The following is a 15,495-nucleotide window of genomic DNA, read 5'->3' on the forward strand; positions in this document are numbered from 1 at the left end:
ATATTTATGGAATGCATGACGGCGTTTGTAAGCACTCTAACTTTTCTCAGAGTTCACTCTGTTCACAGCCCAGAAGGCCATGCCAGGCCAAACTGATTCCATATTTCTCTCAAGACTGAGGGGTTTAGGCGAGGGAAAGGGAAAATTCTGGAGTCGTAATAACAAGTGGGCCAGGACTAGAGCTGGTGCTCAGGGCAGCCCCGAGCTGTGGGTCAGTAGCAGTTTTGGGGTGTAAAAAAACAGAAGAAAATCAGTATAGTGTAACAAGCCTCCACTTCCAATCCCAATTTCTGTTGCCTGCTTACATTCCTTTGCTCTTTTAGATTTGAGATCTAAAATGTCAATACTTCTATTTCCAAACAAGGTGGAGTAACAGGGGCTGGATTGAGCCTCTCATCCGGGACAACTGATGAAGTGGGCAGAACACACAAAACAATGGTTTTCAAGATACCGGACATCAGGCAACAAAGGACAGTGATCCTGGAGAGATGGGAAACAAATGAGGTGAGCCTCACAACCACCTTAGCTTACTGACTCAAGAGCATTTCCAGGCCATGGCGCAGGGAAGGGGAGCACAGGTGGAATCTGGTGGACTCCTTGAGCTGAAGAGACAGAATGGCAAGTCTAGGGACACCAAGGCATCTAGAGGTTGCAGAATAGACCACTGGAGAGGGGAGACCTGCAGAGAAAGAGAGAGAGAGAGAAAGAGAACACCAGATACCTTCAGAGTTCTTTTGAGTATTCAGCAGAGAGCCAGTTGGTGCGTGATATGAGGAAATGGGGGTGTGCCGATGATAGGGAATAGTATCTGGAACTCATAGGGGCCACGAACAGTGCTTGTTGCCACCAGCCAGACTGGAAAATCCTCAAAATTTATGAGTCGTTTGGTAGAGTACACAAAGGAATCTTGCCTCAGTCCTGGACAATATTAGCCCCAGAATAAACTCTGCTTTGGTTCTACCTAGCGAGCCTTAAAAGCAAATACCTGAAAGGATCAAACTGTTTTTGAGTATAAATGTGTTCTAGAGCGAGGCTCAAGAATCTTGGCAGGAATACGAAAAGATCTAGCTAGCACCCAACAGGATAAAATTCACAGGATGTGGCATCCAATCAGGAATCACCAAACATGAAAAGAATGAGAAAAATACAACCCACAATGAGAAGAAACAGCAATCAATTGAACCGACATAGAGGTTAGAGTCAGTGAAGAGGGACATGAAAACAGTTATATTTCATAGAGTCTGAAAGTGAAGTAGGGGCACAGATGTAAAAAAAAAAGATGCAAACTGAATTAATAGAGATGAAAACTACAAAATGTGAGATGAAAAATACACTGGATGAGATTAACAACAGACTAGACATTCAAGAAAAAAAACCAGTGAACTTAAAGATACAGCAATAGAAACTACCCAAGAGGAAATACTGAGGAAAAAGAGTGAATGAAACAGAAGAGCATCAGCGAGGTGTTCACCAGCCTCAAGCATCTAATATATATGTACTTGAAGAACCTGAAAAAGAGAAGAACGGGGGAAGACAAACGAACAAAAAAAAATACTTGAATAGATAATTCTTTCAAACTACACAAAAACTGTAAACCCACAGAACTGAGAAACTCAACGAATCCCCAGCACACCAAGAGGTTGAAGAAAACTACACAAAGGTCCATCTCGATTAAATTGATCAAAACCAGCAATAGAGAAAAAAAAAATCTTGAAAGCACCCAGGGGTAAAAAGACGTGTTCGGTAGAGAGGGACCCAGTAACAGCAGATTTCTCACTGCAAACAGTACAAGTGAGAAGACAGTGGGCCAACCTCTTAGAGCACCAAGAGAAAACTCTGTCGATCTGGAATTCTAACCTGAACAAAAATCTCTCTCAAAAACAAAGGGAAAATAAAGACTTTTCAGAGATACAAAAGCTGAAAGAATCAATCACCAGCGGACCTGCACCACCAGACAAGTCAGAGGTCGTTCTGCAAGCAGAAAGATGGTACCAGATGACGGTAGGAATCTAGATAAAAGAATGAAGAGCATCAGAAATGGTACAGGGATGGGGCTCCTCGGTGGCTCAGTCCGTTAAGCATCTGCCTTAGGCTCCTATTATAGAAGTTATATCATGAAAATCTTACATGGGGTGTAAACTCTAAAGCAACCACGAAAACAACAAAGAATTATAGAACATAAGGCAATACCAGGAGATAAAATAAGACCTCTTCAGTTAAGCTTAAGGAAGGCAGAAAAAGAGGGAGAGGACATGGGAGCCAGGACTATATGCAATAACAGAGAGAGTATGATGTGTGCCGACGTACATCTCAACCACTACACAAAGTATTATTTGTTGATTTCAAGATTTTTAATCGTGTTGATTTTTGAATTGTATCGTAACTATAGGAAAAGAAAATACGACATGGGATTGGGAATTTCAGCGATGCTATATTTATGGTCGAAAACAAGCATTCCAGTTACTTAGTCAAGGTCAGCCAAGCTTGCTTCTTTTTTTTTTTATTGACATTATAAGCCATCATTTTTGGTATAAAATCAGCTTTAATAATCCCAAAGCCTCCCAAATGTATCTTTGTTATACCTGACAGTTCAGTTGTTTTATTTATTCTTTTATGAGATTAAGATAGCCCTGTGATAACGTGCCTTTTGTATTGATTTACAAACTCTAAATAAAAATTTGTTGAAAAGCATCATTTTAACTTCCTACTTCCTGCAGTGCATAAATCACGGGCGGTGCTTAAAAGACATGCCAATTTGGGAAATAAAGGTGCTTTTGTGTTTGGGTTGACATTCCCAGCATGATCTAATGCGAATACCTGTTCCATTTATATTCGCGTTCTTGATGTTTGTGGGGGAGATTTTTATAGAGCAAAACGGAAGCCTTTGTTTCACCTTGGCTTCAAGAGAGAAAAAAAATGGAAAAAAAGCTGAAATCTCTAGCCAAATTGTAAGTTCCTCTGAAATTCACACTCTGCAAAGTGAAAAAAAACCATGGGATTTAACATACATTTTACTCTTTCCTGCTCCCTCGGCAATCGTGTTCAAAAATGAGTGAACTAAGTCTGCTAGAACGAGATCTCTGGTGTTTGTCTCGGAATCATGAGAAATTGTTCAACTCTCATGGTTTCCTGGTGACAGGAAACAAAATCACCCCCTTGGGTATTTGCAGATTCCTTCTCCTTCTCTAGCTGGGTTCCTGAGCCTTTTTTGTGCATTACGGGTAAGGAGATTGGATGTTCTGACGTTGAAAATGGCAGACATTTACCTGTGGGTGAGGAATATCTCTCCACCACCACAGAAGGGTTGTATGTTGATTTGATCACCTAGACCTGTCCGGGGAATGAGTTCAGAGAAAATGACAAAGGTCAGCCTGGACTAGTTTGGGAAGAATTTAGGGGATTTTTCAAGCAAAGAAAGAGAGTTGTTTTTTTTTTTTTCCCCTGAAGCAGCCGCCTAGCTTGAGAGAAACGAGGATGGGAAGGAGTAAATTATGAATGTCATTTGTTTCCAACAAGCTTTTGGGTAAGAGTTAAATTTCATATCAAGTATTTTTTGGCCATTGGACTGGTATTTCATTAAATGTGATGCCATCTGGAACCTGACCAGTCACCACTGGGCTTTCTATATGGACGAGACTCCGGGGGCCTGGGTATTCTGGGTGTAGTTGTCATCCTTGTTTTAAGTTAAAGAGCAGTGGGCATTGCCAAGGTTATCGGCTCTGGGAGGATTTGGACATTGAGGGCACTTCTCAGTGGGCCTTATCCTGACCTCCAGTGTCTGTTACCTCGATCTCGGTAGTGTGTTCTTTTGGGGGTTTCTTCCCATATGGAAAATGCCAGGGAAGTCCTCCTTCCTCTAGTCCAATCCCATCTGCCCTTTATCCTGGAAAAAAGACCTCACTTTTTCCTGTTTTCCAGGGTTAATGCTGAATTTCTCCTAGTTGTGTATTTCCAGGTGGAATGCACTGGAAACATTTCAGGATGGGGTGGGTAGAATGTGGGGAGTTAAATGTTCAAGCTCACGTGACCATCTTGAATCAGAAGCATACCTTTAATTTGTACTTATTAGTAAAAGGGAAAGAAAGATGAAGTCAAGAAGCTTGGGGGAATGACTGCTTTAAGGAAAATGTTCTGTAAGTATTATGTTAAGCATGGCTGACGGTTCTACAAGAACCTGGTTCTTTGGGCACATGTGTGGCAAAGTTGCGTCTGTGATTTTGACTCATGACTCATGGTGTTGCTGGGTGTGAGAGCAAGGCTAAGGGTGGGAGCAGAGAGCTGGGGGCGGAGGCACAGGATGGTCTGTGTCAGGAATACAGGCCTTTCCTTTAAAACCAAGGTGCAGGTTGTACCGGCTAATTGAATGGAATTATTACTTAGGTTCTGGGTTTTTACAGAGGAAATTGTAGCTTCCAGTGTGGTGCCAGGTTCTCAAGGAGCTAAGGCTATTGGTTTTCTAATGAGTCCTCAGGGATTTCTGCCCATGGGGGGCTGAGTACCTAGGCTCAGTGCCAAGCCCTCTGCAAACATCATCTCATTTAATACTTAGAACACTTCTGCGATGCCAACACCGTTTTACAGAGGAAGAAACCAAGCTCCGGGAAGAGAGAGAGCCCACAGAGGCAGCAGCGGCAGGGAAAGGGCAGGAAGCCGGGCACCCTGACTCGGACGCCCCTTGCACAGGAAGGCACTGCGATGGTGCCTCTAATTGTACCAATTCGTTCCAAGTCTGACCTGTGAGGCATTGTCCAGGGCAGCTGGGAAGAAGCTGGGGAGATCCTTCTCTACGAGGCCCTCTTGCTCCATTTCGCCCTGCGCTCTATTTTAGACCTGTGGGTAATTGCTTATTTAGTTTTTGGCTCCGACACTAGAGCCGGAGCTCCCGGTAGGCAGTGACGCGTCAGTGAAAAGAACACGCAGGCGGGAGTCAGGTAAGCCAGCACCTTCATTAGCTCTGCAACTCTGAACACCTTTCTGAACCTCATTTTCCACTTGGGCAAAGTGGAGATGCCCAGGCCTATGAGAAGGGATTGTTTGAAGGGGTGAACAACGGCAGGTGTGTGCCCGGGACACGGAGGCCGCACAGCAAATGCCAGTTCTGCCTGGTCTTGGGAGGGTAAATCTTGCATCTTGCTTACCCTATCGCCCTTGCTCTTGGCACGTACGTAATGAGTGCTCGGGGAAAATAGACCGAGTCAATGAATGCAGTGCCAGCAAAAGGAATTTTTCATTCTTGTCAATTTCTAGCAGAATGAGTCCCAAGTGAGGAATACTGCGCATCCCCGTTCCCAGGTTCTGGCAGTCATGGTCGGGGAAGTGCGGGTCCGGGCACGGGTCCCGGGTGAATCCGGGAGCCAGTGCCGGTGAGGTTTGTACCCGCGAGGGTGCAGCGGGGCCTTGGGGAGCCGCCGCCGCCGGCAGAGGGCGCCCCGGGCCTGCCGAGTTGGTGGCGCTGGGGTTGGGCGCTCTCCGGGCGCGAGGCGCAGGCTGCAGTCCGGCGTTGACCGCAGCCCGTGACGCGCCCGCTGCCCGGGCCGAGCTGGAAGTGAGCGCGCTCCGGGCGCAGCGGAGCGCACCTGCCAGGCGCGCCGCAGCGCCGAGACCTCTCCGAGAGCGGTGAGTACGGGCGCCGGCGGCGCACGCCTCAGCCTAGTTGGGGGACACTTGGAGACAGCGCAGGTCGGACGCAGGCCGTTCCAGGGCTTGGTGTGCGTGGGAGAATGGGCAGGGTCCCTGCTTGCTTCGGTCTTTGGGAAGAGCTTGGGGTCGACCCCAGTGAAAGTCTGTCGGCCGAGCTTCGCTTTCAGGCGACTCGGGCTTACTTGAGGTTCTAATGTCAGGTAAGCCCTGTCTCGTGCTGTCCAGGGATCCGAGGGTCCCGGGGTTAGCCGGTAACTCAGGGCGGCCGAGGGCTCACCTGGGCGTCCCCTGCCCCCCGTTTCGCCCGCAGCACCATCCAGGGAACCACGTGCGGCTGTCGCCGGCAACTCTGCCTGTCAAGCGAAGCCCGCCCCCAGGGCAGGGGAGGGGACGCGGGGGCGGGGTGGGCTGTGCCCCGCGGGAACCCGGCTGTCCCGTGCGCCCTCCGGTGCCAGCTCGGCTCTCGCTGCCTGGCGTTCCCACGGGCTCCCGGGTGGTAGCGGACTGTGCGGTGGAGAGGCGCAGAGCCCTGCCCCGAGGGGCCAGAGGCCACCCGAGGGGCGCCCGGGCGCTCGGTTCTGGGAAAAAGCAGCGAAAGAGAGAAGCTCTCCAAGTGACTAGTTCGGGAGGTGTCCTCTCTCAAGAAGGCGCCGAGCGCCCCGGAGCCCTTTTCCCGTGTGTCTTCGGCTTTGAACAATCTTTAGCCATTGGAGGCAGTAGGGCAGCGCCGGCCCCAGGGACCCTGGCCTGGGATTATTTCCCAAACCTGCCCTGCGATTTTTGCGCATCAGGAGCCAGACCCCGGCTGTGCGCGCTGGGCAGGACTGAGGCGCGCCTCCTGGGCGTGGGGAGCTGCGGCGCCTAGCGAAGCCCGCTTTCCGAGCTCCAGGGGCTTTGAGAGAGACCACCTCAAGGCAAGGTAGGTAGCTGGGACGGGGTTGAAGTGGGTTTGATATGGATAAAGCTGCGATCTGCTCAGGTCCTGGCGAACAACCTTTGCTTTCTTTTCGCTTTTTTAGGGCGTTTGGAGAGCTGCTGTGGAGCCAGGGGCTTGGAGGAGTGAGGCATGTATTTTCAGCAGCACCTTCAAAAGGGGAGGGTTCCGTCCCGACCAGAGAGGCAACAGCCCCTGAATATGACTACAATTGCCTAGATCTGCAGAGGCCTGGGAGTCTCCAGATTGATAGCTTAGAATGCTAAAAAGCCAATGCCTTTCATGGAGAATCGAAGGGCCAGCTGGCCAACACAACAGTGACCTGGAGCAAGGGAGTCAGAAGACAGTCGTAGCAAGCAAGAGGGACCTCCCAAGGGGCTGCCTTGGGTTGCCAAGGGCAGGCTGCTGGCACGCAGTTGTCGCAGCCCTCTGATGGAATGCTGTTGAGGTCCTCCACCCAGGGGAGCCGGCGGGGCTGTGCCAGGGGCTGCCTGGTGAGTGACGACTCCTACAGGTCTGACTGACCCCTCATCCCTGCTTAGTAACCAGAGGGTGTCAGAGCCCCCTATGTGCTCTCCCTCTGCAAGATGAGGACTCTGAACACCTCCAGTATGGATGGGGCTGGGCTGGTGGTAGAGAGAGACTTCTCCTTCCGCATCCTCACAGCCTGTTTCCTGTCTCTGCTCATCCTGTCCACACTCCTGGGGAACACGCTGGTCTGTGCCGCTGTCATCAGGTTCCGACACCTGCGGTCCAAGGTGACCAACTTCTTTGTCATCTCCCTGGCCGTCTCGGATCTCTTGGTGGCCGTCTTGGTCATGCCCTGGAAAGCAGTGGCAGAGATCGCTGGCTTCTGGCCCTTCGGGTCCTTCTGTAACATCTGGGTGGCCTTTGACATCATGTGTTCCACCGCGTCCATCCTCAACCTCTGTGTGATCAGCGTGGACAGGTACTGGGCCATCTCTAGCCCCTTCCGGTACGAGAGGAAGATGACCCCCAAGGCAGCCTTCATTCTGATCAGTGTGGCATGGACCTTGTCCGTGCTCATCTCCTTCATCCCAGTGCAGCTCAGCTGGCATAAGGCGAAACCCACAGACTCCGCCGACGGGAATGCCACTTCCCTGGGTGAGACCACGGACAACTGTGATTCCAGCTTAAGCAGGACATATGCCATTTCATCCTCCCTGATAAGCTTTTATATCCCTGTGGCCATCATGATTGTCACCTACACCAGGATCTACCGGATCGCCCAGAAGCAAATACGGCGCATCTCGGCCTTGGAGAGGGCAGCCGTCCACGCCAAGAACTGCCAGCCCACTACAGGTAATGGAAACCCCGCGGAGTGTTCTCAGCCAGAAAGCTCCTTTAAGATGTCCTTCAAAAGAGAGACTAAAGTTCTGAAGACTCTGTCGGTGATCATGGGGGTCTTCGTGTGCTGCTGGCTTCCTTTCTTCGTCTTGAACTGCATGGTGCCCTTCTGTGGGTCTGGGGAGACCAAGCCCTTCTGCATCGATTCCATCACCTTTGACGTGTTTGTGTGGTTTGGGTGGGCTAATTCTTCCTTGAACCCCATCATTTATGCCTTTAATGCTGATTTTCGGAAGGCATTTTCCACTCTCTTAGGATGCTACAGACTTTGCCCTACAACGAATAATGCCATAGAGACGGTTAGCATCAATAACAACGGGGCTGTGGTGTTTTCCAGCCATCACGAGCCTCGAGGCTCCATTTCCAAGGACTGCAATCTGGTTTATCTGATCCCACACGCAGTGGGCTCCTCCGAGGACCTAAAGAAGGAGGAGGCAGGTGGAATGGCCAAACCCTTGGAGAAGCTGTCCCCGGCTCTATCTGTCATATTGGACTACGACACTGATGTCTCTCTGGAGAAGATCCAGCCCATCACACAAAACGGACAGCATCCAACCTGAACCCTGAGATGAATCCGGCCAGACAGGCTCATCCCAAAAGCTGGAGGAGATTTTCAGCGGCTTGCTGGTAGAAGCTAAGGTGTGGTGAGACGCAGATGTCAGGCAAGCCCTCCTCTGCTGCTTTTCCTTCAACACACAACTAACTATATTTTAAAATACATTCCAGTGTGTTTTCTGTGTTGCTCATAGTGAATCAAAGAGGGACACATGTGAAGTGAACGTTCACAGGGACGTGTCTTTGGCTCCAAAATTATTTTTAGAAACTGATTCTTATCTTAGGACTTAAAAAATAGGGCACAGAATCAACAATGAACAGCATCACTTGAAAAATAAATCCTTTCCAGGAAGGAGATGAGAAGGGTTGAGATTGCTGTGTACAAACAGGTGCTAACACTGGTCCAAGCAGAGTTTTCAGATTGTAAAGGTAGGTGCATGCCTTCATAAATTATTTCTAAAAAATAATTGAGCCTTACAGTAGGAGTGGGAATTTTTTTTCCAGACTTGAGAGATGCTTTGCTGGTATTGGTTTTATTTATTTATTGTATTATATGGATATTTTTAATTTATTAAATAAATCTATATTTATCAGACGTCATAGGAGAAACTAATGAGTTATCTGAGACCTTACAATCACATTTCTCCCATGTAACTAGCACTTTATTGGCCGATGACACACACAGACAAACTCTGAGATTCTAAATGCTCATGCATAACTTCTAGAAACACAGCGAAGACAGGAAATGAAGTTGTGGTGATTCCTTAACATTCACTGGCATAAATAAATATGAGGTGAGAATTGACAAATGCTGTGAATTTTTTTTTCTAGAAAGATTTTGAAAAACTTAAAAAGGCATAGCTACTACTGTGTTCAATTTTTTTTTTTAAATGACAGAGATTTTCCCAGGAGAAAGATTTGCAGTTCTATAAATATCTTAAATAAAAGCCAGCTTAAGAAGGACCCGACTTGAAATTTATGATCTTAGGTAGTAATAAAAAGTATGTGCCACTTTGTATTTATGTAAAATAATTGGCCTTCTGCGTCTTTTCTCATTTCGGTGTTAGATAGCTTTTCTGAACCAAACAAATGGCTGTCCTGGTTAGATACGTGTAGTGAAGACAGTAGGTTTCCTTGATTCTTGCATTACAACAGTCTCGCCCGTGGACAGAGGTCAAATCTGCATCTCCATCTCACCAGGTCAAATCACACCACTCAGTGGGGTGACTTTTTGTAGTGCTTTAATCTGAATTCAGAATGGGGTTTTTTTTTTTTTTTTTTAGTCTCAATGTTAATAGTATACTAACTAATGAATAGTGCCTCATTATCATCCTTGAGTTTGACACTTCTCTTGGTGGAAAAAACAGAGGAGACCCCTTCTCTTTGGGTGTGTTAAGTGCCCAAAGCCACCAGTATCTCTTTTGACAAATGCTAGCTCCTTCTCTGTGCTTTGTAATCAAGTTCCTATCTCATCCTCTCAGCTGTATAAAGTATCAGATACTCATTCGTGTGGGGGCATTTCAAGAGAATTTTTCTGAAATGTTTAGAGAGTATTCTTGTTGCTAAACTATTTACACAGCATTTAGATGACATGGGTAACAAGAAGGAAATCTACTGAAAAATATCTCCTGCATCAGGTCCGTGTTATTTATGCATTGTGAATATTTCTTCATTTTATTGCCTGTATGCTTTCTTACATATAATAAAATTATTTTGTGAACTCAAATCAACGCTGAATGAGCTGTGTCGCATTTGTGAAGTGTGTTTTAAAAACGGGGCTATTTCAGACCTACGAAGAAGAAAACATGGGCATTTTCCAGGCTACCTTACTTTTGTTTTTCTTTTTAATGGAAATTTCTCTTGTTATGTATGCCACAGGTTGCCTTTGAATATTTAAACAAGAAATGTTTTTGATTTGGGCTATACACTCTTGTGGGGTTTTTTTGGTCTTAAAAAATTTTTTTTAAAAAGAAACTCTCTTCACTTGAGAGATTCTCTACTTCTCATTTCACATATTTGAAAGCTTTCTAAAAGCTCTGCTTTTTCTTTCGAAGAGCCCAGAGATATTAAGTAATAGGAAAATCACAGAAAAGACTGTGGTTTGCTGTGGGCTGTGTGGACCCTCAGCTTATGGCAACCACTGTATCTATGGGTAGTGTTTGTTTTAAGAGTAAAATGTAACAAGAATTTCTTTCTGGGGAAAATACACAGGTTGTGGTGTTGTGCTTAACAAAATATCTTGCAGAGAATATCCATCAATTCTGCTAAACCTGCTTAGTTAATGTGCTAACCCCCCCTTTTTTTTCATCCTGAAGAAGGAGAATGACTGAACAGCAGGGAATATAGAAATGAAGGGTTAAGTTTATAATTTGGAACATCACACAACAGATGGTGTCTTTTTAAATTCCATATTTGCCTTCCCCAGGCTTTGGCATATAATGAACATATCTAGAATGAACACCCATAAAGCATGATGCCTCTTCTTTCTGCTTCCTGACTTTCTGGATAGCTTTCTTCTTTGCAGTTTAATTTTGTTCCTTCATTACTAGTCCAGCAGCACCAGCTGTGATACTCAGGGTTGTCATTGTCCAACCAGCGGAACAAGGCACAAAAGCCTTCACTATTTATTTTACCGGCAGAGTGAAAAATAAATGATATGTCTAGAAACGCTAGGAAAGAATTGTAAAATTCAGTACACCGGGGATGAGACTGTACTTTGGGTTCCTGGCAGACAGGATTGATCAAAGTATCTTATGAAGTGTTGATTTTACTGATAGAATCTTTCAGAGAATTTAATTTACAGCCATAAAAGCAAAATTACAGTATGATTTTCATTTCATTTTTAGCTATCGTGGTAAGGCTTCATAAAGCTAAATATATGTGAAACACTTTAGCAAGGTAGAGAGAATTTAAAAGAGGTGTTCTTTCCTCCCTTCTATCTAAGAAGATGCCTTTCCTGGTCAAATAGATGCAGAACTCTTACAGGTGATGGAACAGCAGGAAGTCCTATGGAAGGGAGACTGAGCGCTGGGCTTCAGGGGGGAGATTAGGGGTGTGCGTGGAAAGTCACTGCTTTCTCCTGGGATCTAAGCGGGGACGGTTTCCGAGTCTTACTTGCCCTGATTTACTAAACAGGAGGAACAAAACCTCCGCATCAACTTCTTTGGCGGAGGGATCACTGCGAAAAGCAAATCAATATATAACCTAACTTCAGGGACTTTCTGATTTCTCCACTCTCCGGGGCTCCATCAGGATTCTCGGCCTGGCCCGCTTCCCTCCCTGGCCTGCGCCAGCAGCATTTCACCTGGATGCTTCCACCACCTAGGAGACAGTTCACACGTGAGGGCCTGGTAGGCAGAAAACACAGGCTTTGTTTCAGACAGACGTGGGTTCACCTTGCAGCTACCACTTTCAGGCTGTGTGAGCATCAACAAGGACTTGGACCTCTCTGAGCCTGCTCACCCATTCGTGACATGGAAATAAACATGCAGGTTCTCACGAGGGCTGAAATGAAGCTCATGTCTGTAAGAGTACGGAGCAGCGAAATGCTGGGCTCACTAAATTCTTTACAGGATCTCTGCTTCGAAGGTGTGGATGACAATATTTACTGCACGGGTAATAACGGAGCTGCTTTTCACGTGTCGTCTCGCATGTTGGCTTGAAGCAAACGGAAATGACTTTTAGGACTCGTAGTTTGGGATTTCCCCAGACACCGTTCTCTTCTGTTGTGGGCATCTGGTATTCCGGAAGCAAGTGGCTTTTAATATTTGTGTGTTTAAGACAGTTGCCTTAATTTATCAGTAGATACTGACTAAATAAACCTATCTATGATGTTTGAGTCTATGAGATCTACTTACCTTGCAAAATTTGTTTCAGGAATAATGAGCCGATGGCTGGTTGCCTCTGGGTTGTTGAACTAAGACCTGGAGCTCCGCACGATCTGGGACCGTGATCATTTGAAGGAACAAAAGCAGTGGCTCATGAGATTGTCATATTACATAGATCAGTGCACCTCTGTGGATTTCTTTGTGATTTCCTGGATAGAAACATGACATAATCAACCTGTTTTTTTTTTTTATAGAGGATTGAGGGGATGGTGAGTATTATAGCCCAGAGAGCCCCTCTAAGACTTTGTTACCAAGCCAATCTAGCCCTGTCGCCTTCTGTCATGTTAAGTAACTTCAATGTGATGTACGGAATTAAAAAAAAAAAAAAAAAAGAGGAAAGCAGCATTTGGACTTTAGGCTGTTACATCATTCAAGATTTGGGAGTTGTAATTTAAACAGTATTAGAAGCTCAAGATTGATCTCTGGTTTAAAAGGGTTTAACTTTTTAATCACTATGAGACCATGTACAAAACCACTTATATTCTTTTTCATGCTCATAGAATAGATATCCCACTAGCTCTCAAAATTGGCAAAGGTTTTTAGCCACCGAAGAGGACTCCCGGGCAGACGCAGAAGTGAACCCACCCAGCAGAAATGCCAGCAAAGTGGCAGGGGGAGTGGGACCTGGGAGGACTGAATTGAGGGGCAGAGTTTTTTATTTTCTTCACAATTTTTTTTAAAAAGATAAGTAGTTTGGATAAACTACTTTACATCCCTTGAAAATAGGTTTTTTCATCTCTGCGATAAGGGGGTTAGAAGGGATGATTGCTGAGATGTTATTTTGGCTTGACGATACTAGACGTGAGATCCATCATGGACAAAACATGAGTGTGGTAGGTTTCCCCTGACACATTTCCCAATGCTAATGGAGTGATATTTATAAAATGCAAATATGACTGTGCTATGCCCTTGCTTGAGATTCTTCAGTGGCTCCCAATTACTTGTGGGCAAAAAAGGCCCTTTGCGCTCAGGCCCCTGGTGTCCTCTGCAGCCTCGTCCACTGGCATTCCCCCACTAGCACTGTTCTACAGACGCACTGAGCGTCATACTGTCTGTGTGGTGTACAAAGTCCTTTCTTATCCTTTATGCCTTTGCACATGCCGTTCCTTCTGCCTGGAACACCCTTCCCTGCTGCTTTTGTTTGCCTGATCCCACCGTTTTAAGATTCAGTGGGGCGTACTTGCAGAAGGTCTTGCTTGGTGCCTCCTTCCTGCCTCTACTTCTCTTATTTCTTTCTAAGGGCTTACCCTGCCGTAGTCTCCTTACTTCCTTATCTTCCTCCCTAGATTACGAGCATTTTGAGAGCAAAAGATGTTTTATTTTCTTTCCCTCTCTCCAAATATTTCTAGGCACCCAGCTCAGTGTCTGGCTTACAGGATTTGCCTATTAAATCTTTGTTGAATGAAAGAACGAACAAGTCACAATGAGGATGTTGGAGCCACACTTTTAATGAAGTCTAATTCTGGGGGGCTTGGAACAGATGTAGGTCTGCTAGGCTCTCCCTAATGCCTTTGGTCTCTCTAATCCCCATGTGGTCTCTGAGGCCCGCTGCTCCCTGGGGTCTGATCTATTCGTATAGGGTCCTTGTGTACACACACATACTCACACGCAAGTGTGTTTTGTATATGATTCGATGCTATTTGCAATCCGTAACCTTTTTTGAGCACTTTCTATGGTTCAGGTCATATGCTGGACACTAGAAATGAACCAGACCCTCTCCCAATCCTTGAGGAGTTTGAAGTGGAGACAGGCAAATATGCCATTGCCAAAGAATGTTGTTAAAGTAAAACGTATGGAGAAAGAAAATATTTTCTTCCAGGCAATGCCACTCATTCTACTGAGTGCCAGTAACCATCTGCCCGTATCATGCCACACACTGTCCATTCAGGGTCTCCTTACGTCCTCTCAACCATCCTGTGCCGTGGGCACCACTATACTCATCCCCACTTTACACATCAAAATAACAAATACTCAGAGGGGGCATGCAGTGTGTCCAAGGTCACACGGCTAGCAAACGATGGGACCGGTTTGAATCTAGGTCCCACAGGCTGTCAAATTAATAGCTTTGGGGTGGTCTCCACCCCCTGTAGGGGGGCCCCTTCAGTGCATCTGGATAGTTAGCCAGGTGGTCTGGTGAAAATTGTCAGGCACGCGCACAAGCCCCTCTCGCACACCCTGCAGCCCTATGCACCTGCTCACTGCTCTCAAATACTCTGACGGCACCCCTTCGCTCTTCCTCCATTCCGGACAGCCTTTCTCCTCCCGTCTTCATCTGTTTGAGCCTCATCTCAGGTGTCAGCCTTACTGGGAATCCTTCTTCAGCCCTTCTGTCCCCAGGCTGGTGTCCTGCTGCAGGGCGTGCGTCCTGTCCTGTGCTGTCAAGTCTCCTGTGTCTCAGGGGAGCTCCTGGAGGCGTGGACTACGTCCTTCTACACCCTGTCTTCTCAGTGCCCAGCACAGCCTGGCACCAGGAGCTGCCGCAGTTAATATACTTTGTAAATCAATGAATCAATAACTTTATGAAAAGGTTTTGTAGCTGCTTATACACATACCTTAATTCTCATTTTAGGGTTGAGCCTGCTACGGTTTAAGGGCTGATCGTTGCTACCAAGTTAGATTTCTCCACCAAGGACACAATCGCAGGAGAATAATCGGAATGGTATTTAAACGGCAAACTAGGGCTCTCTCTCGTATCGATGCGCATGGATAGTGAGTGACCAACCCTTTCACACGGGAGAGGAAATGTCAGCCAAATGTCACCAGTGTGTTCCGAGATTATCCAGCCACATGCATGCTGTTTTGAGACTGAGTTTTTAGGTCAGATGTATTTAGCATTATAAACATGTTGACTGTAATTTAGATAATGCCCAGTCCCATTTGTAAGATGCTGCTTTAACGCGCTGCTGTTGGCCGTTCAGCTGGGGGGGAGGGAGCTCCATGTTAGTGCCGCCACACAGCTGTGGGTTTTTCCCCGCTTGATGGTGGGGTCACCATAAGATAGTGCTTCTGTTACAGGGAGGGTTAAAGAGGGTCCCCCCGAGAAGGGAGCAGGGGCAATAAGGTGACAGGTTAAAGAGGGTCCCCCGAGAAGGGAGCAGGGGCAATAAGGTG

At 46.6% G+C, this 15,495-nt stretch overlaps 1 protein-coding gene across 1 annotated transcript; it reads left to right on the forward strand.

The window, feature by feature from the left end:
• Positions 1-6,426: 6,426 nt before the first annotated feature.
• Positions 6,427-10,227, forward strand: DRD1 (dopamine receptor D1). The gene has a single exon (XM_045803787.2). The coding sequence runs from the start codon at positions 7,162-7,164 to the stop codon at positions 8,500-8,502; it is 1,341 nt and encodes a 446-aa protein (XP_045659743.1). The 5' UTR covers positions 6,427-7,161; the 3' UTR covers positions 8,503-10,227.
• Positions 10,228-15,495: the final 5,268 nt, after the last annotated feature.

Source organism: Ursus americanus, chromosome 15 (genome assembly GCF_024610735.1).
Source record: "Ursus americanus isolate L20-20 chromosome 15, mUrsAme1.1.p, whole genome shotgun sequence".
In the NCBI taxonomy this organism is placed as follows: domain Eukaryota; kingdom Metazoa; phylum Chordata; class Mammalia; order Carnivora; family Ursidae; genus Ursus; species Ursus americanus.

Excerpts from the sequence above, each read along its gene's own strand:
- DRD1 (XM_045803787.2), top strand. The coding sequence starts at position 7,162 with ATGAGGACTCTGAACACCTCCAGTATGGATGGGGCTGGGCTGGTGGTA.